This window comes from Dromaius novaehollandiae, chromosome 24 (genome assembly GCF_036370855.1).
Source record: "Dromaius novaehollandiae isolate bDroNov1 chromosome 24, bDroNov1.hap1, whole genome shotgun sequence".
Taxonomy (NCBI): domain Eukaryota; kingdom Metazoa; phylum Chordata; class Aves; order Casuariiformes; family Dromaiidae; genus Dromaius; species Dromaius novaehollandiae.
The window spans coordinates 3642953-3668519 of NC_088121.1; the positions used below are offsets into that span (position 1 = coordinate 3642953).

General features: G+C 42.7%; 2 protein-coding genes across 11 annotated transcripts in view; both read left to right on the top strand.

Annotated features, from left to right (window-relative positions):
• Positions 1 to 8703, top strand: part of MXRA8 (matrix remodeling associated 8) — a 28587-nt gene extending 19884 nt beyond the window's left edge. For 3 of the 4 annotated variants that reach the window (XM_064525472.1, XM_064525473.1, XM_064525474.1), the window contains 4 exons: positions 233 to 309; positions 2044 to 2121; positions 2265 to 2324; positions 2991 to 8703. In XM_064525472.1, coding sequence (XP_064381542.1) covers positions 233 to 309; positions 2044 to 2121; positions 2265 to 2324; positions 2991 to 3016 — 241 coding nt within the window. In that variant the 3' untranslated portion in view covers positions 3017 to 8703. The remainder of the gene's footprint in view (positions 1 to 232; positions 310 to 2043; positions 2122 to 2264; positions 2325 to 2990) is intronic. The other variant, XM_026100606.2, reaches the window with a different exon arrangement.
• Positions 8704 to 17102: 8399 nt separating this feature from the next.
• DVL1 (dishevelled segment polarity protein 1) overlaps positions 17103 to 25567 on the top strand; it is a 119111-nt gene continuing 110646 nt past the window's right edge. For 2 of the 7 annotated variants that reach the window (XM_064525480.1, XM_064525481.1), the window contains exon 1: positions 17103 to 17786. In XM_064525480.1, coding sequence (XP_064381550.1) covers positions 17617 to 17786 — 170 coding nt within the window. In that variant the 5' untranslated portion in view covers positions 17103 to 17616. Of the gene's footprint in view, positions 17787 to 18207; positions 18604 to 25353; positions 25486 to 25567 lie in introns of those variants that run through there. The other 5 variants (XM_064525485.1, XM_064525484.1, XM_064525483.1 and 2 more) reach the window with 5 other exon arrangements.

A 25567-nucleotide genomic window follows, 5' to 3' on the forward strand; every position in this document is an offset into this window, starting at 1 on the left:
TTGTAGAAACTGGAAAGGATCCTACAGGAATTACTATGAAATTTGCCAGTACTTAATAGAGAATGAAATCTTCTATGGATTTTTTTCAACCATCCTCCACATGTATAGCAAATAAAGAATGTAAATTACGTTCTCTAAAGTAGCACTAGAAAAGCTATTATGAAAAAGTGTGAAAGGAGCCAGATATTAAAGGATGTGACCATACCATTTTTCTCCATTATTCCTTTTACAGGAAGGACGTAAATCTTAAAGAATTTACAGTCGACACAACAGATCTGACTCAATACAAAAGCGAAGACATCAGGCTGGGTATGCATCAGCTAGCAACTATTCTCCAAGCCAGGTCAAAACTCATTATAACTGAGGATTTCCTAATGGCATTTAGATGCCTAGTTTGAAGTGATGTAGCTTCCTGATTTTAAATCGTAGCTTTGAGAATCTCAACCCGCAAGTCAGTGCAAGCAGGGGGACTGCAGTTGGAGAGGGCAATCCTGAGTTTTGGGTTAACCTAGAGGCTGACTGATGAGATTGATCAGTAACAAGGCACAGCTTCTTTGGTTTTGCCTGGAGTTTTTGGAGTTCTTTGACATGCAACTCAAAGCCAAATTCAAGTGAGTGCAAAGTGATGTGGAATGAGATCAAGATTGCATGTAGGGAAGAAGAGCCCTCCAATTTAAGCAGTTTGTGTAGGGAAGAGGAACTACAAGACAGTTCTCTAGAATCTCCTGTCCAAGAAACTCAAAGCATTCATCAATATGAATGTCATCATCCTATAGTACATAAAAGCTAAGTCAGACTCAATGAATCATTTGGAGAAAAATTAGATCAACAGTATCTAATACTAATTACTGGCCTTGCCACCTCTCTTGGAAGTGGGCATGAACTGTAGTTGACTGAAACAGGGAAAAAGAGAGGTCAAGAGTTAACTGAGTTCATTGCCCTCACCTTCAATTGAAGCCAGTTTAGTTTAACTTTCTTCAGTCTCATTCTCCCTGGATGTCAAACCATTCAGTGAATTAACTGGGCCTTCTGCCAGGACCTGTGATAGCAATTTGGGCAAATAAGCCTGGAGAGCATCATAGGAAGAAAATTTGCAGCTAAGTTCCTAGAATAGAAAAGAGGGAAAATCTCTGCACTGGAATTCATGGTAACGTAAAACATACTGAAGAGAAGGGAAGGAAGCTAATCTCAGCAGTGGTCTATGAAAGTATTATTGTTGGGATATATAGGACTAACTGAGGAATCTTACAAAATTCCTGAAGATGGATGCTGCTCCTTACTAGAGCTTGAAACTGCAGCCTTGAGTTTATTGTGTCAATAATTAATCAGGTGTCTTCTTTCTTGGACTTTGGAGTGTATTGTCTGTAGAGCAAAATTGTTCTTTGTCTGCCCTATCCTGAGATTCTGAAAGGCATCATAATGCCAAGCTCACACCTGCTACAGCTTGCCATATGTCAGCAGACATGTTGATAAACCAGGAAACAACTGACACTGTCCCTTTTTTTCTCTGTGCCTGCTGACTAAAGGTATAACCTTTAAAGACAAAGCTACAGAATTATAGTAAGGGCCTCAGAAAAACAAGAGCTAGATACAAAACGCTAAAGTAAAGAACAAAGGGGTTGCAGAGGATAGGTTGCAGACCAGGACAGCAGCATCAGGACAGCAGCAAGGACAAATTCTTCTGTGTGTGTGTCTCAGGAGAATTCCCCTGTGAGCAAATTCCTTAAGTAACTGCATCAATAAAAGTCTTTCAGATGACCTTCACCCAGATAATCCAGAGCTTTTTATTACATACTGGAAGAATCTGTGGTAGCTATGAGAAGCAGGAAACTAAAGTATGCATACCTGACTGGTGCCAGGGGAAAACTTAAGTTGTGGCACTTTTCCTGCTGAGTGGCTGAGTAACTCCATGAGTTACTCCTAGAGATCTGGAGATGCCAGGCCTAGAGCCCCTCAGGGAAGGACTGATCAGATGTCCCTTTTGCCAGTAAAGCTTTGTTTTCTTTTAATGTTCTGATGGCTGTCTGAATTGCACTTACACAGATTACAAAAACAATATCCTGAAGGAGAAGGTTGAACAAGCCAGAAGCTTCCCAGCAAAGAACATTGACTTAGACAAAGGTAATAATGACCTGCTCCACCCTAACTGGTGGTTGTAGAAACCTTCCTATGGGTTATGGGAAGGAGGGAGGAGGGGAGAACACAAATTAGCAGTGAGCCGACCAAGCCACAGTCGAATGAGGAATGTATAAACATCTTGACAGATGGTAGCAGGAATGAGAAGCCAATTCCCTTCCTGTCCTTTCATCATGAAGCCACAAGATGTAAGTAGTGATTAGGCTTTTAAAAGCTTTTGGCAGGGCACAAGTAGAATTTTTTTTTATTGGAAAAAGAGTGCTTAGCAGGGCTGGAATAGTGCACCCTGTTGTACAACCTCAGAGAGGGATTTATCTCAAAAGTGTACTGCCGTGGAGTTTGGGAAGAAAACAGTGTGTGGAGGGGAATGTTTTGGGCTGAATTCATTTATGGGCAATGGGCAGTCACTTAACTCATTCAACAGAAGCAAACAGGTCTCCCTTCCGAGGAGCTGTCTCCTATTGTTTATCCAGTATTAATCCACAGTTTCCAAAACCCCACAGTTTGCAGGGTTGCACTTATGAAAAGCCAATGCCTGTAAGAAGAGAATTTGGTTCCACGTCTCCTGTCATATGAATTTAGAATAGAAAAGGGGATGGTCTAGAGAGTTCAAGTTTTCCCTTAGATCTGCTGTTCTTGCTGGAGCTCTCCTAACTTATCTAAATTCTGCAGAAATGATCTGGGCAATAATTTATACACCACTCACTGTGGGCTTTATGAAGAGAATTTTGGAAACATGGTTGACTGCAAATGATTGCTTGTCACTATATAGCTAAGTCCATGTCTCAGTGTGCTTCTTTGGATGATTTGAAATCTCTCTCCAGGTGCTAACCTCCATTCCACTTTGCTTTCAGATTTCAGGAAGGAATATTGTAAATGAAGACATTCCCAAGCTGCTGGCTGGACCAGAAGCTGCAGTCAAAGAGAGATAAATGCAAAAGAGATGCCTTTTCTTATTACTATGTCCTTCCAGTTACCTTAGAGTTTTCATGTAGACTTTGTCCCCACTGAGCACCAGGGTATTTGCAAATGCTTCCTGAAAGAGTTAGACCATCTGTCTTATATGTACTTAGGATGGGTTTTGGTGGCCTTTTCTTCTTTTGTTCTCTCCTGACACACACATGCGCGCGCACACACACACACACACACACACACACACTTTTCTTTCTGATATTATTGTTGTTCTTACGCATCAATGATTTTTATGAGCTGAATCAGCAGACATTTTGCTTTTAAATAAACCAAACCTGCACCACAATCCTGAGCCATCATTATATCAGGCATTTTTCCACATAGTATATTCATCAGAAAAATAATAGCAAGGCCTGACTATGATCTCCCATACGCTGGCGTAAATCAGGAGGAACTCTACTGTCACTCAGCACTTTAAATAATCCAGGTAAAGTATAAACAGTCTCTAACTCACCCCTTCACAAAGGACAATGTAAATATCCTCATTTTACAAATGGGGAAATGTAAATAGCCTTATTTTGCAGGGGAAAGGGAGGCACACAAATCTGGCTACTTGCCACCATCATATGGTAGTGTTGGGATTAGCTCCAAAGAGGTCTTGAAGTATAACCCTGTATTTCTCACTTTAAGCTTGTCTGTTGATTTGTTTTTGTTTCATGGCAGACCAAACCGTATTTGGCATGAGCAGACACTTTCAGCTGAAGTTGATGGAGTTACAGTGCTGTAATACCAGTGTCAGTTAGATCAGAACCAAAAATCTCATTATGGAGAGGGCTAAACTCCTCTGTGGAATCTGGAGTATGATTTTCCTGCAGTCCTTGCGTGGATCCTGCTCACACAGTGTGTGTGTGCACATCAGAACAAAGGTATGATTACAGCACAGGTAGACAGATTGTTAAAGGAAATAACTTCCCAAGGGCAGACCATGAGAAACAAGAGTAACAACACACTCCACCAAATAGCTCATCAGGCATTTTCACTGGCCAGGCTCCCGGAAGGACAGCTGAGGAAAGAGATGAGACTATTCTTGTAGGTTTTGGCATTGTTTTGGGGAGCAGATGCCTGAGATAGGGGGCTGTGGGCTGAAGGGGAGTTATACAAATGAGCAGTGGGTCAGCTGGAGATGTCCAAAAATTTGAAAAATGAGAATTCAGTGTTGCAATCCAAGCAAGTTAAAGTATCAGGAAAGCCAGAAAATATAGAAAATTTACAGAAAATAAGGGTTCTGCACAGCTCCTCTGACTACTTGTGATATGCTGTGGCACCATTCCCAAACTAAGGCACACACATGGTCCTTGGGACATGGAAGAAAGGAAGGCCTTTCCTATTGTGAGCATGATGACAGTGGCTTGTGTTCTTATTGTGTTCTTGTGTAAGGGTGAAGGTGCCAAAGATTGCTAGTTTTGTCTTTGGTGGTCTGAATAGAGGAGGGATTGCATGTGAACCTGGTGACTGAATGGAACTGGGGTAGGAATTCCAGGGTGTTGCAAATGATGGAAGTGTGAAGAAGAGCTTGTGTGGAACTACTGTGAAGGTGAGAGAGGAGGTGAGGGTGATAGTGCAGTTTTGGTCTTTGAGCAATGCTCTGCTTGCAGCTGGTATCTCAGCATGGATTTCTTCCTTCGGCTGGAGAATCTTGAGGTCTTTGCTGACAATAAAGTAGTTGCAGTTCACGGAAAGTATTTCAGTCTACCAGCTAAACAGTTGGGAACATGACCTGCTGCCCAATACGACGTGTCTCAGCCATTGTTCTAAGCAGCCTCACCACTTATCTGGGAACATATCGGTGCTGCCTAATAGGGGCACAAGTTTCTTGGCCAAACTGGAAAGAGATGTTGTCATGGTTCACTGAAGGTGCCCACTGCCCAAGTACACATACTACAAGAGCCCAGGGCTGGTTTGAGTACTGTCCAGCTCTATGGGCCTCAGTAGAGTTGGAATCTATGTCAAATCCCATATCTGTCCCATTTCTTTCCACACCTACCAACCTGGCTGTCTTGTTTTATTGGTGTCAGTATTGTCAGACCCCCTCTCCCTCCTCCCACAAACAACACTGATCTCCACTGTTGTGTGGCAGGGCTCAGTAAGACTCAGCATCTCAGGGCTGTACTGCAGTGAGTGTGATGAATGCTGAGTTGTAGCCATTCACATTGAAGCTGAGCTCAGCTCCCTAGCTCTGCCAGAAGAGTGGTGGGTGAGGCCTCCTATCTACCAGAAAATCTGTATCATCTATTCAGAAGCCAGGATGTGAGTCCTTCAATGTACACTTTCCATAAGAGTGGAAAATGGACCACAACATGCTGGTGAGGACTTTGGCAAAGGAGAATTATTTGTTGAGGAGCCTCATTTTTAATGACTTCAAATATTAAAAATAGTAGTAGAAAAATGGTGGAATGGAGATGAGCCTTCCTATGCTACAGCCAGGCAGATCCTTATCTTTTAGTTTGCTTAGCCCTTCCGCTACTGTCTAGACAGTTTCTGTGATTTCTGATTAGCTGCCTTTATCCTCACTTAGGATTCACCCCTATAAAAGTGCTTAGGTTGGACAGACCCATGGCTAGTTGGGAGAAGGGCCTGGATTGGGCCCAGGCTCCTATTTTTCTGTCCTTCCCCAAAAGTGGATAGCCATTCTGAGATTGCCTTTGGCTGGACCTGATTGAAACCCAAGCCACATTCCTGCAGCTGCTTAAGACTGCACTGGTTATTACATCAGGGCAGCACAGTCTCAAGTAATCACCATTAATGTCTTTCTCCCTCCCTTTCATGTCTGTGAGTCAAAGGTTGGAGATCTTTACTTGCCAGTTCAAATTGCTTAGCACAGCTCATATAGACACCAGCTCAAAATGGGTTTACTCATAAACTCCAGAGGCATTTAAATATTTTATTTGATTTCCAGGCTGCAAAATAGCTTAAGGGGAAAGAAATTAATATGTTCTCTGAAACAGGCACTAGAAAGAGCTTTATGAGTTGCTCCTCCCTGCTTTGATCATCAGCTTGAATTTGAATAATGGTCAGACATTTCCTAGATTGATTCAGATGGGAGACCAAATTGGGATTATACCCCCTTTTGCTTCAGGAGAGGGATATGTGTATGTGATTAGACTGAAGATCAGGACAGTGGTTTTCAAAAGCAGCCTGCCACATCCAGTATGTAATTTAGCAAGTTAAAATTCTGGCAAAAAGAGATCCAGGCAAGACTGCTGGATAACTGGCCATATTTTCCAACTATTGAAAAAAAGAAAGAAAATGAACAATGAACTGAAGAAGGTCTTTTTCTGTTTAATGCAGAGGAATCATCAAAGGGCTGTTTGCCCTCAAATACTCATGAGAAGCCATTTATGTCCCTTATGTATGTCCTTTGTATTCTTTTGGTCTTTAGCATTGGCATGAAGTGTATGTCGCTGATTTTGTACATGAAAATTGGAAGAAGGCTGGACTTGCAATTAAGTCACTACATGGGGGGCAGTAGCACTGGGTTCTGTTCCCACTCTGCTAGAGGTTCAGTGTGATCCTAGATGGATTAGTTTTCTCTCTCTTTCTCCCATCTCCGGTTTCAGCCTTTCTCTCTCTCATATGGGATGCTAGCTTGCCTCTCATGGAGAAACAATGTTTTGACATTTGCACAGCACTTTGAGAATGCTAAATGTGCTTTGTCTGAGTTGTTTAAAGGACTGTTACTGCTCTAACAATGGAATGCTGCATCTCAGTAGACTTCTTTACCTGTCACTTCATAGGCTCTTGGCAGGCTTTGCCCCATTATAATCTTCTCAGTTTCCTGAGACATGCATTTTATGTTCGGTTAGTTAAAATAACAGTAAACCCTAATATTTTTATACCAAATACTTCTCTGTGAGTAGAAGAAAGCAGAGAATTGAATGTACCTCATAGGGTAATTCAAATTTTTTGGACTGTAAGCTCTTGCTGCTGAACAAGGATACAGAATTGACCTTAAAAGGGGTTATGCTACATGCCAGCTGGACTCAGATTGGCTTAGTTCTTTGGAAGCAAGAAATTTCCAAAAGCTTTCTTCATAAAGAAAAGGATTCTTTATTTTAGTTTGTATTACAATTCCTGGAGTTGATATTTTTTAGTCCTTGTGTTTGGAGTAATGAAAATGTTATCCTTTTCTCATGATTTACTTTATCTTGATTGGAAAACTACCATACTTTTTTTTTTTTATTTCACCTGTGTTCCTGTTTAATTTGGCCTTGCTCCTCCTCGGGCTGTTTGCTTCTTTCTTTCTTGTTATTATTGCATGACAATTTTCAGGGGAGAGAGTGTATATACACAAATTCTAGGCTTAGATGAATGAAGATCAAGACATTGTCATGATCTTAATTGGACATAAATAGAAGGAAAACTCATCTACAGAAAGGAAAGTAAATACAGATGAAAGACTAAGGCACCTGTGTGGGATCAGTGACTTGGAAAAAGGAGAAGAGGGGAGAATCTATTTCAAAGAATCTGGGGAAAAATTATCTTTCCATAAGCTGATGAGGTCTTAACTGAAGAGTTATTGAGCTTACGCAGTTATACAGATGAACAATCCTTACACAAATGCTAAAGGAATAGGGATTATATAAATAGTAAGTTGATCTTCTTTTTTAATGCTAAACTACACAGCTGCCTCATAGTACTTGAAAATGGTGCTTTAAAGGGGGGATGTTTTTGCAAATTAGAACCTTCCAAGTGCTGTGGTCTACCCTATAGGTGAGACTGTGATAGGTGTGATTTCCAAGGTGGCTGCAGCTGTATAGTATATGACTTCACAGAGTGAAGAGTGAAGTAGGTGGCATTTCCTCCACTGCAGTCCCAGTCATTGTCTGTGTTAGGCTCTACTTACATTAGCAAGTCATGCAGCCCCATACAAACAAATCTGAGAGTGGAGCAGTGGTTCTGAGAACCTGACACCCACGCCCTATGTGTTTTGGGAGGGGGAGCTTACTTTTGATTTGCATCAGTCTGGTCTTCGGTCCGAAACTATTAGTAGCTGGAGCATGCTTTTTTAGTTAGTTTCCTCTGAAATGAATTCAGCTTGTGTACGTTAAGATTGCTTCAAAATGCAAACCAAAGTGTGCTATGTGGGAACAGTCACAAGATTTGCTCTAAAGCATGTTTCTGATCTGAGGTGCTGCTGCAGGTGAACTCTTCAATTTCAGCCTGGAGACTTGTTGTCTGGAGGCTAATGTCAACTTAGAATGCAAAGCAAAGGAGAGCCACTTTGGCTGACACAAATAAACAAAGCCCCAGTGCAATCTTATATTTCTGCTATTTGGTGATGATACAGAGCCCAAGACTTACAAGCAAGGTAGAGCAGAACTGAGGATACAGAGCTACTCAATGCAATATTGGTTTGCCAAAAGAGACACAGCAGGCCACTGTCATAACTCAGACTAGAACTAGGTCCCCTCTTTTCAGCTCTGTGCACATTCTGCTTCCTCTCAAGGCTGAGAGGAGGACTGGCTCCATAAAACTTGTTTTACTCTTTACTGTAACTGAATTAATTTTCATTATTATTGCTACTTAACTGTTACCATTTATCAATCAGTTGTGTAACTCTCCTAACATTTAAGAAATAAAGGAGAATATAATGGAGTTTCAAGTTCAGGTTGATTTTATTTCTTGCTCTTTTGAGATGCTGTCTAAGCTATTATCCAGCATTAGCTCATTCTTCCCAGTAGCTGTGCAGCATGTTTCATCTCAGAGCATCCTAAAGTGCTTGACAAAGTGCAGACCTGATGTAGTTAGTTATTGCAGTAATTTCAGTAGTTTCCACATGGGACATTATCATCTGACTTGGTCATGGGGCCCATAGACAAATTTTAGCTCTCTGAAAAGGTTGCATAATGAACATAGAGCTGTACATGGAGTTCAAACTATCTATCACAGAGAAGGGTGGCAGCTCCTTCATAACACAGAGTTCTGCAGGATCAGCAGGGAAGATAACATATCCTGCTGGAATAGTTAACTGCACAGTTATTCACTTTGCTCCCAGTCCAAATTCCTCCTCTCCTTGCAGAACTAACACCTCACAAAGCTTCTGCTGCACATCCTGCTCTTGGAGGGCTGCCACTTACTGAGTAGTATCCCAGCTGGCATGACAGAGTTCTTCCAGGGACATTGATGGAAACAGTTTGTAGTGCTGCTTGGATGGACAGTGCGGGGTGCAGGTGCAAGAACTTTAGGGATCAAAGCAGGATATGAAACCAAAAAGTGGCAAAGAAGCGCATTTACCAAACTAATATTATTGACCAGCCTGCCTGATTCTAGTGAAAGTATTACCTTCTCTCTCACCTGGTTGGAAATCATATTACAGCTGGCCTCCTGCCATTTCATACCACCTCTTCAATGGGGTGATTCATCCTGGGATGGTTCCTTGTACTCTCTCAGCAGACCAGAAAAATAGAAGAAGGGGGAGGGGACAAAGATGGGGAGTAGTTCCTTCTGCTTGGGCTCTCCTGGTGTCCAGAGAATGAATGATAAGAACTCTTGAACAGTTGGAGTCGGGCCATATGCAATAAAGATCTTATCCAAGATCTTATCCAAGGTCTTTATTGATTTACCTGGTCAGTCATGGTTATAACCTGTAAGTCAGATTCTTCACTGTGAGGGGAAGCCAAATGAGAACTACTGAAAAAGAGATACTTTGGGCAGGTGAGATCACCCTGCGATTGGTGCCAACTCCATTGGGAACATCTAACTCAACAGCATTTTTCCAAGATTTAAATTTACCTTATTTTTTTTCTTAAAAGCCACAGGCAAAGTACAGCACCATGCCACAGAAAATTTCTTCAAATTACACTGTTGATGCTGGGAACCAGAGATGCCAGCATTTTGCTGGACTCAGATGACACGTGTTGGATAGTATTTCTATATTTGTTCATTGTTGGGGAAATATGGAGCTCAAGGGTAGTGTTCTGTAAGCTAAAAATATACAAATACAGTGTTCGCAGGCCTGCATATTTCTACTCATCTGGCACTATGCACATACAAAAATGCCCAGTTCCTTCTTGAACCCAGCGTGGCATTTTTTTTTTTTCCTACACAGGTGAGAAAGCCTGCAAAAAGGATATCTGCAATTATGCGATTATCTTGAAGAGATAAGAGCCTTAGCCTTGAAGAGATAATAGCACAGCCTTGGCCAGTCCCAGGGGTCATTAATGCTTTAAGCCCTGTTCATTTCTGCTGGTACAGTGGGTCTCTCCTGGCAGCCTCCGGACCAGGCACTGTTGATTATTTGGTACTGGGGCCTCTTGTCACTTCTCTCTGTCTCTGTCGGCAATGGGTCTGATGTTCAAGGAAAGCAGCTGGGAACAAGGAAAAGCTAATTTAGCAACCACAGATCCTGCTCCACAGCCCTCTGAAATTAAATATTTTCATTGCCTTCAACTTGTCTGAAATGAAGTCCAGATTGTTCCTGTTCTCTTTCTGCCTCCCAATCTGGGAAGAGAGTCTTGCCAGTGGAGGGAGAGTTGCTAGAAGAAGCAGAAGAAATTTCTGAGGAGAAGAAGAAACAGTGGGATCCTGGTAGAAGTCAGATAAAGATCCGAATAGACATTCCTTAGCAAAAACCCACTGTTTCCTTGAGGTCAAGTTTCTAAACACGTATGTGGCCCATGAAGTTTGCAGATCGGCTGTTTGGAAAACAATTGCCATAGGGAAGTTTTCTAAGCGTGGCTCTCTCCATTTAAGCAAGTGCTGCGGGTAGTAAGAAGAGGTAGGAGAACCAGAAAGTGGCCATGGAAAGAAAATAGATTGAGTCATGATGAGTTGGAGCTGGGATGGACCCACTAAACTCATTGGTGAGACGTGCATCTCACAAAAATATTTGGAAGTGCTTGGCTCTGCCGAAAATGTACGTGTGCAGTAGTGACTGATTCTCCATGCTTACCGCTAGGAGGACTTCAGAAAAAGTGTAGGAGCACTGAGTTTTCAGACTGGGTGTACTGGCATTCTAACCCACAATGTCTTGTGTATGTGGTTCAGCAACAGATGAGGTCTTGTCTAGAAGATGTCACTTCTTCCCTTCACCAGAGGGTCTCATGGAAAGTTCTTTTTGAAGACTCAACCTACAGCAAACGCATGATGGAGAAAAAGGTATTTAATCAAAAACAGCTTGATATCACTCAATGATTTGATGGACTGCTTCAGAGCTGTGTTCAGGAGAGCCTTCCCAAGCAAAAATTACAATAACTTCAAAAGGAGATGTTTTTTTTTCTGCAGAAGAACTGCCTCCCTGGCATATGAACAGTAAACTGATTGGGTTGGGTTTTCTTTTTCCTGCTGCTGACAGTGCTTCCAGTTCTTCTGGCTTCTAAAACCCAAAATGTACCTTTCCAATTCAGATATCATGGTTCAGATGGTTCTCTGGCTGGAAGTGGCCATTTTGGAGAGTGATGAATGTAGCAGAAACACTGCAAAACTTTCAGAAATGCTGCACAGGAACAGATTAGATGATTAAGTGGTGCTTAGAGCACTTTCGCTCATGAGATCATTAAAGATCCTGTAACACCTGTTCCAAGAGATGCATCTTTACATTAGAACTCATAGCTAGGACTTGCACCAACTTTCATGCTATTTTGTTCTGACAACTTATGTTACCCTTTGCAACATTTTACTTCTTTGCAGACTCACCTCTACTGTTTTGATTGTTGCTTTAGATTATTAAAGTATGGTTGTGTTCCAAAACAGAAGGAGCAGCATTTTGGCAGTGAGAGTAGGGAGAGTGTTCTTAAATTGATGCCATTCTGTGTGAGAACCTGATTTTTGCTTGAGGTTTGCTGTTGCTGAGAGATACAGGAAGGACAGGAACATAATTCATTCAGTGTCTGCTAATTCCTCCATCACTACGGGTCCCTATAACAGGACTGAGATGCATCAAACTTTCGGTAGCAGTAACTGAACAACGGAAAACGAAGACTGAAATCAGAGGAGATACTCTTCATTCCTCTGAATCCGGAGAGTTGCGTGCATCTGCTGACATTGTTTGTTAATGTTTTCAATTACAATCTTCTCATTTCTTTTCAGCAGTCCCTGTGGAGCACCAACATGAATGTTGTCCTTTATTCTTCTCCTTTCCTTTCCCTTATGAACTACACAGTGCCTCATTTCTACAGATCTGTAGAATAATATCCATGCATAAAACACATATTGCTCAATTAAGGAAGTTCTCAGAAATGCCACTGAAAATACCCACCATCATTTCCCCCCTGGTTTATATTTGAATCCAGTGGCAACGAAAGCCCTGGGGAGCTTTGCCAAGGAGGCTGGAGAGCTGGCATGCTGAACTGCAAGGCTTTTGCTTCCCTCTAGTGGTTATGTCTTTATTTTCTTGTAAGCTGATCAGGACTGAGTTCTGCCATGACCTGAATGTGCCCAAGGTCCACTGTGGAGAAAGGGAGTTTAAGAGGAAAAAACATGCAGACCTCTTAGACCAGATCCATAAGCAGTGTAAACTGACTTGCATTGTATCCTGCTGATATATAACAGCTTAGGAGCCAGCCTACAGCATCTTAAGTACATCAAAACTGGTTGTAGTTACATCTTTCTACTTGTCTTTCTCTTTTAGGATCATTTCCATGTTTAGTTCTCATTCTGCATTGGAGCTAATCTTTTCTATGTGAATGGGTGCAGTGAGATGGAAACCTGTGTCTGCCTTCAGAGATGAGGGCCAGCACTAGCTGCATAACTTGCGTTTTGAGTGTGCTGAAAGTCTTTGTGCAGGGCCCAGTGTTTACACAGGGAAACTCGTGATCTCTGAAGAGAGGGAATAGGTTGGCTAACAATTCCTTTGTGGTTCATTCAGGTACCAACTTCTGATAAATCTCTAAAGATAAAAGTCTAGAATCCATTTCCCCTGTTATTTTTGAACAATGATAACTTTGGAGGAAAAAAAGAGGGAATACAAAGATCAGTCCTACTGATGGGACTCAATACTTTGGCAACTTGAAATTTGTGTCTTTAGATCATTACTGTGACTCCAAGCTGCAAGGAATCTTCCCTGGCTAATTGGTGGCCTTAGTTTTGTTTTTAATGCTACTAATCTATATTATGGCCTCCTTGTTTGTACCATCAGCCCTACAAGTGGCAAAGACAGCTGGCAGTGGAATGATGGAAGCTTGCATTGATGCTAGCCACAGTGATCCTGCTGGGTTGCTGAAACAAATGAAAACCAGTCAGTTTCCCAGGGCTGGGCCATCCAAATGCAAGTACTCATAGTCAAACCTGATTTCATTGATATGAGTGGCAAAGCTGCCAGTGACTGACCCTTGAGAAGAAATGATGCTCCATGTGAAAGATGATTTTGTTCTTTCACAAATACTTTCTTGCAAGTGGTTAAAAAATATCCATGAAATCTCAGAGTGGGTCCAAGTTACAGCTCTGGTGAATGTCAGAGTGCTCAGAGCTTTGGTTTTCTTTTTGTCCCATCTCTAAAGCAAATGCTTACTTGCTAAGCACCCAGAATACAATGAGCTTTTTGAATACACAGACAACCATCATTACAAGTTTTTAAAAAGGCTTGGTTATTCTCTGTCTGGTAATGAAGTGCATTGCTTTATAAATGAAGAAAGGGGTGAGCAGCTTTTATGCCTCAGGACATTATCTACCCCCTGCAGGGGTCAGCAAGACTATTTTCTCCATCATAGAGAGTACTGCACTAATAGCTAGAGATTTTACACCTTATTTTTATTTTCTACTACAGTGTTAAGCACTGAACTCTGCAAGAAGAAAGATGTTAGCCCTGATGGATCAGTGATTTGCTAAGGTGGCAAATTCTGCATTCCTTCTGCATTGGATTAGCTTGTGGTTTGACTGTAACATGAAAGTGGGTTACGTCCTTTTTCATGGAGAGACAGAAATCTTTTTGTGAGTCATAGATCCAGCCTCATCATGCCTGTTCTGAGGTAGTCATCTGACAATTATACAACTCATTATATTTTCAGTTGTCAAAAGTGAAAGCAAAGCTAGTAGGGCAAGAACTGACTTCTTTGCAGACTTGGTCTGCACTTGGTGGTGCAGCTACCACCTGGGTCTCTGAAGAATTCAGGAGGTCATTCAGTGCCAACTGAAGAGACCATAGGGTTGGATGTTAATACTTTGCCTGGGTTTCCTATTGAAAAGACTACATAAAACTCAGTATCTCAGGAAAATATAGCTTGTACTAAAGTTATCTTATAGTCCTGCCAAGTGGGGCCTTCTCCATCTTGCTCAGAGATTAATGTGTGTGGTAATATTGCTGGATTCATGACATATTTTCTATATTAAGAATATTCTCAAGTGCTAGCAGAACCACAGCGTGTCTGTGCACGTATTGGGGACAGAAATTTGAATGCATAATTTTACAGAAATCTTCAGTACCTTTTGCCTCACTCTATCAAAATTCCAAAATTGAAGCAGTGAGAAATGGCTAAGCATCAGTTGCTTAACCTTGGGATGCTGAAGTAGAAAAAAGTATCAGGTGAACACTCAGCCACTCCTGGAAAATACTCTTTGAAGGGTACTAAATTGGTCATTCACAGTTTAAGACAGTACCCTACCACTAGTTACATGATGAAGATTAAGGCCATATCTTTACTTTGCGGTATATTGTATCTCGTTAAATGATTATATAAGCATTCAGGTACGGCAACAATGATTGGTATGAATTTCAACAGATAGACAAATCACTAGAGCTGGAGAACTGCAATGAATGTGATTTTTTAATTGCTTCACTATACCAGAAATGACAGCAGGTACCTGATGTTGTTATTTTGCTTTCTCGATATTGTCAAATCTTGTTGCATTGAATGGTGGATTAACCATGCCATTGGTAGGCCTGTACCAAGATCTGTCTCTGCTTGGGATAATTTGGTTCTGGAAGTAGTAAAGCAGCATTCATGTGGCAGTGTGCAATATGGATCTATCATTTCTGGTCACTGTTTGTGAAGTGATTTTTGTGTAGACAGTCAACAGTGTCATCAACCTGTTTTTTTTTTCCCCCTTTATATACTTATGGTATGTTCTTATAGCTTCATTTACAAATGGTTTATATGAACTCTGGATTTGCTTTATCTGGATTATTTCGGTATCCCCCATTAGTTTGGGTAGTCAATAATTTGCTGATCTCCAAGTCTTTAAGAGCATCAACATGTTTTTGACAAGTACGTTGAGGAATAAATTATACATCCAAAGAACAAGTAAATATCTTTTATTTTTGATTACTCTTGTGCCCTCTGCTGTTGGTTCTCTATCAGCCCAGTGGTAGCTGCATTTCAGTACCTACAATTGTGTAAATAAGGCCTGACCCATCTGCACTTGCTGCAGAGGGAGAAAAGAATGTTCAAATAGCAATCTTTTTATTCTTGCACTTCCAGATTGGGCCCTTTCCTTTTAAAACACCACAGAATGACTGGTGTAATGTGAGATATGGGGTGGCATTTGCAACAGAGTTTAAGGCAACCAGACATGTGGAGCTGGGAACTGATAATGATTAAACTTTCAGAAACTTGAAAATAATAAATAGCAATAATGTTAACAAACCTTTTGGCAGCAGCTAACACAATTGGCTCCTTTTTTTCATGCTGGTAGAAAAATCATTCCAGTGCCATAGGTAATTCAATCACTGAGCTGTGATTTACTCTTTTTAATGAACAGCAGATTCCTTGGGACCTAAGCATATTGTTCGGAAATCTGCATCGTCTTGCTTTCATCAATTGCAAAACATGTCCCTTTAAAGATTTTTCTCTGGACTGAGTGCTCCGAAGAACAACTGTCTCACCTGAGCATGGGACAGTGACTCTTCTGCTGTTCTGTGAAATTCAAAAGATGATAGGTCTAAAGTTTGCTCCATGCCTAGCACCTCAATGGGATCTGTGCCCAGTGGGCTTCTACTGAAGCAACTATTAAGGGAAATTATTTCTGAGCCACAAATATGTCACTGCTGTCTTGTTAGCATCAACTGTCCTGTGACAAATTTCATGATCTGTAGAGATTCCGTGAGTTAATTGCTCAAACAGACTCCACCTTAATTCTCTTGAAATACAAAGGGGCATTAGTGGCACCATAGGTCTGCTGGGCACAGGGAGTCCAGATTTTTGAAGTACAATAATCCGCCTATCATTACAGTTCAGAAGTAATGTTAGCTTTATGCTCTGCCCATGTCTCTCATAATACATTGGAAGGGAGCTTACTGAGTCTTGTAAGGGTCACTGAATTAGAATATAAAACTTTACTGATTGAGTATACATATTTTAATGTACTTAATTTTTCCCACTTTGTAATGTGAATAATGATACTGACCAGATTTGTGCAGTGGCTAGGAGTCTTTACCTGGAAAGTGTTTACTAATTCCTAGAAACAGAAAATAATAAAGGAAAGAGCTGTAAAGGCACTAATAACTTTTATATAACCATTTGGGAACACGTACTGGGGCACTAAGTGGTTTTTAATCAAGCCGAAGCCTGCGGTGCTTATGCAAACAGAGCATCTCTTGTGTGTCACACTCAGGTAAAGCACTGCCAACATCGGAAGTACCCGAAACAGTATTTGTGCATGTAAGTGGTTTGAATTGAAAACCTGTTTGCTTGAAGGAGCAAGGGTGTAGCACCTTTGCTCTTATTAATTGTTGCCTTAGAATAGACAGGCTGGTGCGATCAGTTGCTAAAATCAGCCCTGTCTTCCTAAGTCGTGCAGTGTGATTACTGCCTATTAGCCTGCTAATCGCAGGCTTCCAAACATGGCAACCGTAAATCGCGAAACGCGTTCATCCGGCTGATTTATCGTCGAGCGGGAGCTGAAGGTAGAGAGCAGTTGCAGCCGGGCTGGCGCAGAGGCCGTGGCCCGCCCGGAGCGGGGGCGGCCCCGCAGCGACCGTGCGTGGGGGAGCGCGGGGGCGGCGGCGCCTCCCGCTCGGCAGCGAGCGGGGGAGATGCGCCACGACCCCTTGGGGGGAGGCCGCAACCGGCTCTGGCCGGCGCTCCCAGAGGTCATGCCGCAGCTGGCTGGGGCGGGGTTTGCTGTCCCGCGGCGGCGCGGAGCCGGCGGGGGCTGGGGGAGCGGTATCACTGTAACGCCGCTGCGCCGGCGAGGCGCAGCGTGCGAGAGCCGGTCTGGCCCCGCGGTGAGCGCGGCGCGGCCGCGGCAGGCAGGAGGGCCGCCCGCTGGCTCGCCCTGCAGCCCTGCTCCTGCCGCCGCCCCAGGCGATGGGGCGCCGCGGCGGCGCGTGTGCCCCGCGCCCGCCGCCGAGTGCGCCGGGGGGCGGCGGGTGGCGGCGAGCGGCGGGAGGCTGTGTGCGGGGCGGGCGGCGGGCTGCCGTTCCCGGGTCGGGCAGCTAGAGAGCAGTGCAGGGAGCGAAATCCCGGCCGAGAAGCCCCTGCGCGGCGGTGGCCGGGCGCTGGGAGCTCCCTTCCTGTCTCGGGTGGCTCTGGGCTGCAGGCTGTGAAAGGAGCCGAGAGGCGGCGGAGACTCGGACCCGTCTCCCCTCCGCTCCCCCGCAGGTTGCTCCTCGCCTCTCCCCTCCTCCCCTCGCCCATGGCGGAGACTAAAATAATCTACCACATAGACGAAGAGGAAACCCCTTATCTGGTGAAATTGCCCGTCCCTCCGGAAAAAGTCACTTTGGCTGATTTTAAAAATGTCCTCAGCAACCGACCTGTGCACAGCTACAAGTTCTTCTTTAAATCCATGGACCAGGATTTCGGGTGAGTTGCCTCAGAGGTGAAGGCTCGCGGGTGTGTGTGGGGGGGCGGTTGGTCTCCGTGTCTCAGGAATGCCGTGCGGGAAGGGGATTTGCGTCCCTCCCTTCTGCCTCTCCTCCCTTCACCCCTTCCCGGTGACCACCGAGGGGAGGTCTTTAAGCCTCCCTCTGCCCCCAAATAGAAGAGCACCTGCTTTGATGGCAGCAGGCGGCTGCCGTTTGTCCTGGTTTTCAACTTTAAACCCCCGCGTGTGTGCGCGTGGGGGGGGGGGGGTCGCGCGGGCCGTGCCGGGGCGCTCGGCGGCGCGGCCCGAGGCCGTGCCTGGGGACGGGGAGCCAGGGTGGCGTGGGGCCCGTGGGGCGGGCGCGGCCCAGCCGCCCTCGCGCCGTCCGCTGCGGCGCCCACTCCGCACTAGGCCGCGGCTGCCGCCGCTGACGCCGGGGGGAGCGGTGGGAGCCGCCAATAAAATGGCGGCCCGGCCCGGCCTGGGGAGCGGCGAGCTCAGGGGGACGGCGTCGCCGGACGGACGCTGGGCAGCGCCCTTGTCCCGGTGGGGGCGGCCCCCCGCTGCGCTTGGCGCTCAGGCCAGTGCCTCCCTTTGCCCCTCAACCGGCGCCGAGGGAGGCAGGACCCCTGCGGCCCGCCGGGGCTCGCGGGGCTGCGGCCGTGGGCCAGCGGCAACCCGGGAGGCCGGTCCCCGGCGGCGTGGAGCTCGGGCGGGCACAAAGGAGCAGCTCTTGGGGTGTGGAGCGGAGGCCGGTGCGCGCCCCCGGGAGCTGACTGCTCTCCAGCTGGATCCCCCCCCCTCACCCCCACCGTGGTAAGGCATCTCAACTTGTTTTTCCATAACTCCTCAAATTCCAGCCTGCCTGGCAAGATGGGTGATTAATAGAGAAGGCTGGGTTCCTCCAGCCGCTCCCTTCCCACCCTTCCCTTCCCGGTTTGTGCCGTGTAGGAGCATAAAATCTGGCACGGAGTTGTTGGCAGCCTCTAGTTGTAACTATCACCGTGTTGGGGCAAGGCTTTGACTCTTACTGAAGAAATGCTTCACCGGGGCAGGGGTTTTTTGAAGAGCTAAGGAGAATCAGGCTGAAGATGTACTGAAAGATTAAGCCTTTTGTAAGTGAAGAAATGCTTGCCTGAAAATTTAGTGGCTTTTCTGGATCCACATTCATATGTCGTTGATCATAGTAGCAGTGTGAAATAAGCAATTATTGAAATAACTTCTTTAAAGGGTGTGCTCTTCATTCACCACAGATAACATATCCTGCTTATTAGGAATGCAGAAGACAGGGGGCCGGACTTTAAAATGCCCTTTGTGATCATTTAGGCCCCATTTCTGACTGGAGTTAGGAGACACTTGGCATCATTCTAGTTTACATACACAAATGTGGGTTTCATGCCACTAGGCTTATTTACACTTGTAGTAAAATAAAGCAATAAAAATCCATTTGACAGTTTGCCAGAAAGTAACTTTCAAAACATATTTATCCCTTTGTAGTAAGTCACTTCTCTTTGTACTCACATCTGTCATGGGCAAGACAATCTTGCATTTTAAGTGCCTTGCCAGGAAAAAAAAGAGCAGGTTTGGGAAAAGTAATATGGACCTGATGATAAAATAACACTACGATTAAGGTATGAATGTAATGTTTGAAATATATTCTCCTGAGTGTCCTTTTACATATTGCATAGACTTTTTCTTTTCTCTTACTTCAGGCATGAGACCTGAAGCCTTTAATTGTTAATTGTTCTTTTATACATGATGGAATATGGATATTGTTTTGTCGACATGTATTTCTTAAATGGCAAGTTGTTAGCATTGCCATGTTATCGCAGGAATGTTCGTGCATTGACTTGTTTTAGTGGATTGTGGAAACATTTTGGGAGAAACAAATAACTATAGGAACTGCTTTTTTTCAAAATAAGGTCTTTGAAATTGTCTATTCATAAATTTTTCTCCTGTACCCTCAAGTGACAGCGGCACATGCCTTACAGTAGTCTTAAAATGCCAGCTCTCAGTTTTTGTGGAGCTACCTCAGTAAAGGATGTTGGATTTACTGAGACAGCATATACATTCGCTGCCACCACTAGAGAAAACTGGAGAGAACATAAACTCTTCTGAGGCATGTTGAAGTATAACGGGGGTATATCCAACCCATTTTGGTTTTTTTTTGGTCTTTCACTAGGGAACAAGGTCAGTATCACAAATCCTTCAGTGGATTTTCTTGTTAGTCTCAAAACCAGAGTAAAAACTATCTGTTCTTCTTGCCTTATCATGGAAATAGAGATGATGGAAAATGAAGAGTTGCAAATGGGTGATTAGACTTAGGGTCTGTAAATTCTCTTTTCCTTATTTATACAGCAGCCTTAAATATGACTGTGCAACATTTCTGGTATTTAGAGCCTTGTCTGTGAGGAGGATGACTGTGCTTGAGTTTGTGATGCAGTCAAATAACATGGAATTGGATGTGAACTGAATCAGTAGCAAATAGAGGTGTGTAACTATCTGCCTAAAAGAGGACAAACTCTGGAGAAAACTTCCTAGGGTGTTGGCAGATGAACAAGTAACTGTGGGATATGTGAAAATACAAATTTGCAGCTAGCTGGTTGCTTTGTGGTAATCGGTTGTGTTTATTCTTTATGCCACAGTACAGTTCCAGCAAACGTAAGTAGTTACCTGTTGATGAAAAGGGGGTTCTGCTTCACGTTCACTTGAAGATGCATACAACTGAGCGGTTACTATAAAGCTGTGGAAGACGATGGGCTGTAAATTCATGCCAAACTTACCTGGTCATATAGAGCTTCCTAGTTTTTATGTCCATCCCCTCAGCGTAACAGTAACATTTGGAAAAGGTTGCATGCGTTAGTAATACCACAGGATGGAAGAAACTGATTATCTGAACCAAAAATTTTATTTATTTATTTTTACAATAGCATTGGGGGCTGTTATGAAAGGCATGCTTTGATCAAAAGCACATTATTACTGGCCTTAAAAAAGGGGTCACTGGAAGGGATTCCAGTGCCTATAGTAGACAGTAGGTCCCTCTTGTCATTAAAAGCTATGAAAAGCTACATCTGGTAAAATAAAAGCTAAGGAGGATTGTGATCCTGCCTTATGCTTAATCCTAAGTAACAGAAGCTTGACTCCAATGTTGCTTACGTACCTCACCTGACATGCTGTTAAATGCCTGTATGTAAATATATATAACTTCGATTTGCAAGATTTGTGCTGTATTTCATGGCCCACCATAGGAGTACAAGCGTGAAAAGAAAATTGGCTTCAGTGTGGGACCCTATATTATCTAAAAATTTTCCTCTAAACTATAAAAATAAACAAAGCCCTACTTTTTCTCCCTGAGCATTTATTTTGGCTTCAGAGCACAGATATTTGCTTGTTTGTTTTCTTTTCTGTTAATCATCTGATTGCAAGCTGAGGGGCGAGAGCACCTACTGCTGACGATACTGCTGATGTCTGCTCTGCCCTCTCCCCTCTCTTCTTTTGAGCTAGTTTGCATGAGTGTTTTGTTAAAAAGCTCTGTGAAATATTTTCAGGGATGAAAATACTAAGTTTGTCTTTTAAACCCTTTGCTAAAAGCCTCCAAAAGTCTAACGACACAGGAACTTACCCATTGGCTCAATGGTGGTAGACATGCTCATTCATGCAGATTGAGTTTTAGGATTGGGGCCTATATGTAAAAATAAATGACATTTCTACTCACTTTTTTTTTTTCAGTTGAGTTGTGAAACACCATAAAATTGCATTTGTAATAAAAAAGCTGATGCACCATTAAACACTTCTAACAATAACACAGTCACATCACAGTTCTTTTTCCTTCCATGACTGTTGGATGTAATCAGGGCTTGAGATATCATAGACCCAGGAGTGCTGTCACTCTCTCCCCTTTTGTTCTTTATGGGCTCTTCTACTTTTGCAGTATGCCATCTTCCTGTGACAGGCTCATCTCTTTAATTCCCATGAAAAATAGCTGTGTTCAGACTGAAGGTGTGATTTATGACCAGGGCTATCATGAGGGTATCTTTATGAGTTTTTTTAATATAAATAATAAAATAAGGTTATAGCACAGTCCAGGTTAGAGTGGGTATGCCTGATTTTCAAAACAACCCATATGGACAATGCTATCTTGCAGACTTTTCTTCTGAACTTAACTCAGAGGTGACTATAAATTTGGGCCCAATGTCTTCTGTGTAAATATGGTGTCTGCTGTATGCTGAAGGCCTTCTTGTGAAGGACATATTTACTTGATGGCATGTCAGAGAATAATTGCACTACTCTGAACATGTCATCTTACATGGAGTAATTCTAGAGATGATGCAGCTTGCCTCTTGAGGAAAAAAGATGAAATGACAGATTAAAACAACCTCATTTCAATTCTTAATTTGTCTCCCTCCCTATTCTGTTAGTATTGCCCATCTCTTCATTCTGGCCTCTTATTAACTTAGGCAGTGTTGATATGAGGACTTTCTCTGTATCTCCTCTGATGTGTACAGCCTGCCTTGCTTCGTCCACTTTGCGGGCTCATTCCCTTTATATCAAATCTTGCCAACCTCAGTACTTCATCTTTTTTGTTTGTGTCTGTTCTCTCTCTCTCTCTCTCTCTCTCTCTCTCTCTCTCTCTCTCTCTCTCTCTCTCTCTGCCCTGTTACTTAATTCTGTAACTATGGTAGCTGACATAGTTACACAGAGTATTCTGAAAGGTTGTACTACTGAATGCATTGGGGTGGGAATTCGTTGTCTTGAGACAGCTAGAAAAAACTTTATAGCTAGTGACGCCTATCAATCAGATTTGCCTAGCCATCACACCATTTTTTTTGTTCCTCTCTGATAACCATAATTTCTTGTGAAAATTAGGGAATCAGAAGAAAACTAATATGAATCTTGGCTGTCTTAGTAAGTGTTAATAGTAAATATGGGGTGGCGTTAATAATCTTGTCTTCAAACTTACATATTTTTGTTGTTGTTGTTGCAAATAGGGAATTATAGCTGCAGTTGCCACTAACCATAACAAAACTGTATATCTAATTTCTCCCTTACGTGCCTGAAAATGTCCTTCAAAGAAGGTTTTTTCTGTGTCTTCTGTAAGTGGTACTTAGACCTAAACTACAGTAACATTTTGGTTTTAAATGTAGTGTTCTGTAGTTTTAGTCTTCTGTTCCTCACATTGCTACTTACTGGCTATGCAGAACTATAATTTGGCATGTTGACTGCTGCTTGGCAGGGCGGTTTGTAAATCCCAATATGGAGTGAAAAGTAGTTCTTGTGTTAGGAAAGCATTTGCTTTCCTAACACAAGTGAAGCCTCCTTGAGAAGCCGGTGATGAGGAACTGACTTTGCAATACTGCACATGATACTGTAATAAAGGCACAGCCTTTCCTAGATCCTGAAATAATGTAATAAATAATTCTGTTCAGAAACAGTGTATGCATTGAATTGTTTCCAACTGTGAAAGATCAGAGTTCCTTAGAATTGGAGTGGAGCTGGACTTGGGGCACAGAACCATACCAGGTTGTGATTCAAAAGTGAAGCAGTTGCATATTTTGTATACCTGTGCTGACTGACTAGCCTGCATTCAGCTTTGTTTCTTGGAAAGTGCAGGAGGAGAATGTGGCAGGAGTGGTGTATTTCTTTATGAATTTCAGTTGCATTTTAATTTAGTACTGTGCCTTGCAGCGCTGATGTTATACTATCAGTAAAGCTGTAGAAAATAGATATAATGTGGACCTTTATCTTGCTTTTCCTGACAGTGTTACTTTGATATAAAAATACTTTTTTCTGTGCCATTTCCTTTTTGATGGTGACTAACTCTTGATAGTATAGACCTGTTTTTCTTCGGAATACACAGGCTTTCCTACTGAATTTATGTGGGTATGAAGTGTTGTCTTTAAGAGGCAAGTTGTTTAACTGTGTTTGTTCTAACTGAAAGACTCAACTCCTGGCAGTGGTTTGTAGCATCTATTTTTCTTCTAGTCAGTAGCAGATCAAGATGGGACATTACAAGATCACATTCCATAATGTGGTAGTATCTGCCAATTTAGAGAAGGTGCTATTTGTGATATATGCCTTAGAGAGAAGGGGGATTGTCATCAGCTGATGTAGTTGCTTATAGCAACTGATTCTCTTCTCTCAGGGGAAGAGCTTAGAGGTCACTTCCTATCTCTGGAATTGTTGGTTATAAGGTTACAGCCACGCATCCTTGTAATAATCTGTGTAATGCAATTTTGTTGATTCTTTGATGATTAAAAAATGACAAATAATGAATGCAACTAAAAATAAAGCTATAGCTTGTGATGCTTAGGCTCTCATCATCAAAACTCTGACAGCTGCATAAACTGTGTAGGATTCAAGTGATTCATAATGAATCTACATGACTGATCCCATATTAAGAATTCCTACCTGTCTCCTCTTAAATGTTAGGTGTTTCCAGAGCTTTTCTATATTGTATTATAAAACCCTATAAGTAACTTCCAAAGTACAAAGCTATAAATGCATACGATCCAGGCATTCCCATCGGTTACCTGTTTTAATTTTGCTATAAAATAACCTACTTTGAGATTCCATTCTACTGTTTTACCGCTTGTTAGTATAGGACGCTATACTGTGATATAATTGTGAGAGATTCAGAGGAAGAACTGTCGCATCTCAAATACATGGCCTGGGCCAAGTCCTCTGTGCAAAAGATCATACAGATAAATATATTCCATAGAGTGTTGCTCTGGTTTCCTTTGTGCTGTTTAATCAAGGTGTGAGTAGAGCAGGAACTACTGATAATGTCTTTCAGTACTGCAGGATAAGAAGAGCAAGCCTGTCCTGCACTCTGTAATCTTCATCCATCAAATACCAGAGTATGTCTGTTCTGCTATCCTTCTGGATGAGGTTCAAGTCCTCATTCTTTCCATTGTGTAAACTAATACTCTTTTGATTATACTTCTTTAGGGAGTATTTGAGGAGTGGCTTTTTAGACATTCCTTTGGTATCAGTAACAGAACTTCCTATTAAACTACAGTTCTAGGAGCAGCTGTTTCTTGTGCAGAAATTGCTTTTCTCGGTACCTGCTGTGTTGAAAACTAGCAAGCAGTTGTGATTTAAAGCTTGGGATTATGAGCTGAATGAGCAATTTTTAAATGGAAGAACAATATGAGACACACTGTTTTGTTTTTTTCTCATGGAGACAATGTGCATGCTGTGTTTTTACACTTGTCCTAAAATAAGTTCTAACTGGAAAAATGTCTAGCTGTGGAGATCTAGAACAACTTCATCACTGGCTAAGCTTTAGAGGAAAGAAATTTAAAAACAAATTTTGTCTTTTTTTTTATAGGGCGAAATAAAAATAGGACTCGTCTATTTGTAAATGAGGCTTAAAAGATTGATGCTTTAAGTGCCATTTGGACATTAGGCATATATCACCTAGAAAACAGAAAGTTAACATGTTTTATACACAGAATTCTGCACTCATTGAATGTAACCACAAAAGTGGTTGTAAAAATCCCGCAAACAGAGGAACATTGGACAAAAACATGGAAGCCTTATTTCTGCCTATTTTCTGTCAAGCAGATGCTGTGGCAGTTCTAGACTCTGAGCTAGCCAAACTCAAGAGAAAGCTTTTGGGCAGAGCTCTGTGCTTGGAAAACTGTTCCTGTTCTCATCCAGGGATAAGGCAGCAGACTGGACAAAAGTGGCTTGCAGGTAGGATTCTGCCTTTTAGGTGGACTCTGTTGTGCCAGGTAGTAGTTAGGGCATAGACTTTTTTGTTGTGTGTGGGGGAAGG